The following is a 4,508-nucleotide window of genomic DNA, read 5'->3' as shown; positions in this document are numbered from 1 at the left end:
GGCCCAAAAATCATTGCATGAACAGCATGGATCAGTTCCCAGAGGATTCTCCTGCACAAGCTTATAAAATAAAGCATGCAAAGTGAAATTTTAAAACACACAGAGAGAGAGTTGTGGAATGGGGAGGTAGTCTGTCACTAAAGAGAGGTCTGCACTGAGGGGGCCTGTTACTGGTTCTGAGTGAATCCCTCACTGAGGGGAATATGCACTGAGGGGGCCTGTTACTGGTTCTGAGTGAATCCCTCACTGGGGGGATTATGCACTGAGGGGGCCTGTACTGGTTCTGAGTGAATCCCTCACTGAAGGGAATATGCACTGAGGGGGGTTGAACTGAAAGGGGACTGGGGGTCTGCACTAAGGTGGGCCTGTCATTATTCAGGTCTGTCACTGAAGGTTCTAACGTGTAAATGGTATCTAGAGTTGCAGCAGAAAGTGTGGTTGCTGGATCCATATTTTACATAAACATATTTCGGGACCCATAGGTCTGTAGCAACAACACTGTCCAAAAATTTCATCTCCCAATTGCGCTTTCCTTATACACAATGTATGGGCAAAGTTTCGGGAGTCAGGGAAGCAGCACTGTTTTGCTGGAGAGGAAATCAGTAGAGAGGGACAGAGTGGGGTGTTAAATACATTTTATAATGAATTGTATAATGATTAGATGAGCAGCTTCTTGGTTATTGCAATTTAGTGCCAGTTTTAGTGTAATCACAAGCAGTGTGATTTTCAGCTATGGAAATACTGGATGCTAAGTATGCAGTTTCTTGTTTGTAGAGAAAAGGGCCAAAAAAACGTAAACATGCTCCTAAAATAGAAGACCCGTGGTTAAAATTTCATCAAGTGTACAGCAAGACCTCAGCCACTTGACACCGTTTTCAGACAGAATCATTATTCTGTTTCATTAATAGAAGATAAAATTTGTCAGTCTGGTACAGGACAATTGTCTAAACTGTATTGTGTATGCTCTAGCATTAACAGTGCTCTTCACTGGAGACAACTGAACTCAGGATTGACTCCAAAACTGAGATAAATGGTGATTGTTTATATTTATCTACAAATAATTGTATTGACCTATTTTTCTGCATAATCAAGCTAAAAAATGGTCAAAAGTGTCAGTCATTCTGTTTCCTGTTACTGAGTTGGAGGAAACCAAATGGCACTTGATTTGGTATACCAAAGTTTTTTTTATAACTGGACCTGGTGTAATGAATTGTTCTATTCTTATTACCCACAAACTCCACTGGCAAAAAATATCACATATAGGTTTTATAGTGATCTCCTCACTGGGGTGTAGTCGTAAAAAAAGAAGAGGGGGCACGGTACCCACACCACTTCACCCCTGCCTATGTGTCACTCATAGGGGAAGAAACTCCCCCCAGAGTGACATCATGATACCAGAACCTGCCCACTCTCCCATCGCAGGTCTGAGCCTGAGCTCACGGGTTGTGTTCAGAGAGACAACCTGCCCACCGCTCTGAGCCTGCAAATCTATACCGGAGACATGGTCTGCAGCTCTGGCCACCACACGTGCCCATTCTCGAAAAAGTGAGGGCACAGCGCTCCCACCCACTCCCACCCGTGCCTGCCCCACTACACCCCTGGTCTGGTTCCGAATGGTCTAACTCCTGTGCATGATCATAGAAGACAATTCATTCCAGCACCAACCTATGCATATGTAACACTAAGCTTCATAGGAGTGGCTGGTTTGTGACGTGTTCTCATCTGAGATGGGGCGGAATCAACACACAGTTAATATCTGGGGGGTTTATTGATAAACACAATTAACAGGAGCGAGGAACAGGGGTTCAGAGTTTCAGGATAACAACTCACAATCTGGTGAACAGTCAAAAGTCTCTCTATATCCTCAACCCTAGGCTAAGGGACTAACAGGCTTTTGTAACAGATCCACACCTGTGGACAATAATCCCTAATGAGCTCTGGGCTAAGGTAGATAACCCATTTCATGACAGTCTGTATTTCTTCAGCACTTGTGGTTTCCTATCCTATACTGAATCCTATCGTGGGTTCCCTTTCCCAACATGGGAACTTACTGAACTCTAAAGTGTATCATGCCACAAGAAGCTTTTTCTCTCTTCTCTGCCTACCTGGGTTCCCAAGTAGAATGGGCCAAGGCCCCCTAGATTGTCTGGCCTCACAGACTCCTCAAAAAACCCCAATGGCAGGATCTCCCTACCTCCTGATTCTCCTGGTATTTATTCCGTATGAAACATACATCTCAATGGGTGCAAAACCCTGTTAATGGACACAGGAACAACACTTGTCATTGACAATTGGTTCCCCTTTCTACGGTGATAAGAAAACCGGTTTATAAGACCCAACAGTTGTAGCTAATCTACAAACCTCTACATGAAACACAATAACAAATATGAAAAATAAATGAATATAACTTCTTTAAATGACAAAGTCATAAATAATTATGATTATTATCACATATGACTTATTAATCTGTTCTATGTCCATGCAGGGCAAAGAAAAAGCTATTCCTTTAAACAGAACTAAACTTAGCTGCCTGCACCCAAGAGTTTGCCTTTTTTTACTCATTGTGGCACACTTACCTGAGAAAGTGCCCCCTCCAGCGCTGTGATGGCTGAAATATCTCTTAGCATCTGTCATCCTCTGGTATGTTTTTCTGGTACTTTTCTTTTTGGTTTGGTTTCTTCAGCCATTTTTATTTGCCAAGTCAGGAGGGCATAATTCCAATGCATGAACATAGGAGCTACTTCATCTGGGCACAGAATTGTGCTGATAATATACACTGAGCTGTGATGTGCAACTCAGTAAATGGATGTTAAAAGGAGTTTAAATATAGTTTCCCAGACGCACATACTCCTTTCGCACACCTTTTACAGGGCTAGACCAATCACAAAGCTCACTCTGTAGCCCTGTGTAAAAGAAGGCTTGATTAGCTTATAGATTATCCAGTAAGGCTAAGAAAGTTGCAGGAACATTACTGGACAAAGCCCAGATCACAATATCAAATTAATTTTAAAAAATCCAGTCTAGGTTTTTGGGTCACCCAGGTTCTCCCATGAATGTCTATCATCTCCATTTAGGAGATCTTTAATAAATCAGGCTCAGCTAGAGCAAGTCTGACAGACCTCATTTCTTGGCTAGTTCTTTCCTACCCAGCCAAAATGTCTCTGGCCCTCCCCTTCCATTCATTTGATTTATGATCTTTAATCATGGAGGCTCAGCATAATACATGACCACAGATTCTAGTTTTCGGTAAATTATGTACAGAAACCGTCTGATCCCTGACAATCATGATCTGCCTGTATTGTAATAAAGCACATGGGGTCCAATGTATGGAAACAGAAAAGTTTTATTTCTTATTAGTTGCAATCTATCTATATAAACAGATATAATAATATTGCTAATGCGAATTGTTGATGTCATCATTTTATGGTGATTTCCCTTCAGGGAGCTTTCCCTATTTACCGCGGCCGTGGAAGTATCAACGCCAGCCGTGGTAAATAGGGAAGCTCCAGCGGCTCCGGTAGTTCCTAACGCCCCCCTGGCAGATCCGGCCAGCAACCCGCCCGCATTAGGCCGGATCGGCCAGGGGGGGTTAGGCCAGAACGAACTACCGGCTAGGCCGTATCTGGCCTAAAGGACGGAGTTTGCCGACCCCTGGCTTAGGGGATACTGATAGCAATACTTGTGACTGCTGAGGACACTGAGAACTATACTGATGACTGCTGGGGTTACTGAGAGCCATCAGTTCGATGGTCAATGCTAGCAACATTTAGGTCTATAATAATCACTGCTGTAATCTGTATTGGTCATTGATTGTAACCTTGATCTATATTTATCATTCCTGAGAACATTGAGATCTGTACCAGATCTGAAACATTGGACAGGAAAGATATTTATACTGCTCAGTTCTAAGGACACTTAGGATTTGTTTCCTAACAATATAACTATAACCAGCATTTATATAACTATATTATGTGTGATCAAACAAATGTTGTGATCTGAAGGTGTGAGATATAATGATTTGAAATAGAATTGGTACTTTGGATTTAAAGGAGGAAACCTAACTAGCCATATTTTCATAGCTGCAAAACTTGAAAATCAGCCCTTCTGATACTAGTAAAGGACAGGATGTTTTACATACAGAATATAAATGTGAGAAGAGCAGGAAGTCACAGATCACACAAATAAATGGTCTAATCTGCTACTGGTAACCTGCAAAAGATCATGACAGCCAAAATTCTGATCGTGTTTTATATTTATCTGCATGGTAGGTAACCTGTTCCTTCATTCAGCGGTGACAATGATATTGTCTCTGAAAATGTTCCCTGCACAAACAAGATATGTATTTAGCTGCATTTGTATGTCAGACACCTTAAGTTATTTGTAATGCTCATTTTATTTTTATTCCTTTCTTTTTTGTCTTTTTTCTGGGCAGGTGAAAGATAGAAAGATTGAGTGATAGATTTTTAAAAACAGAGAGCGATACTGTAGACAAATCAATACAAAAAAAA

At 41.5% G+C, this 4,508-nt stretch overlaps 1 protein-coding gene across 1 annotated transcript in view; it reads left to right on the top strand.

The window, feature by feature from the left end:
- Positions 1 to 4,196: 4,196 nt before the first annotated feature.
- Positions 4,197 to 4,508, top strand: part of LOC140334521 (uncharacterized) — a 12,342-nt gene continuing 12,030 nt past the window's right edge. Inside the window, exon 1 of the mRNA XM_072416791.1 lies at positions 4,197 to 4,264. Coding sequence (XP_072272892.1) covers positions 4,222 to 4,264 — 43 coding nt within the window. The 5' untranslated portion in view covers positions 4,197 to 4,221. The remainder of the gene's footprint in view (positions 4,265 to 4,508) is intronic.

The sequence above is a fragment of the Pyxicephalus adspersus genome, chromosome 7, assembly GCF_032062135.1.
Source record: "Pyxicephalus adspersus chromosome 7, UCB_Pads_2.0, whole genome shotgun sequence".
Lineage (NCBI taxonomy): Eukaryota > Metazoa > Chordata > Amphibia > Anura > Pyxicephalidae > Pyxicephalus > Pyxicephalus adspersus.
This window is presented reverse-complemented; position numbering and strand designations above follow the sequence as displayed.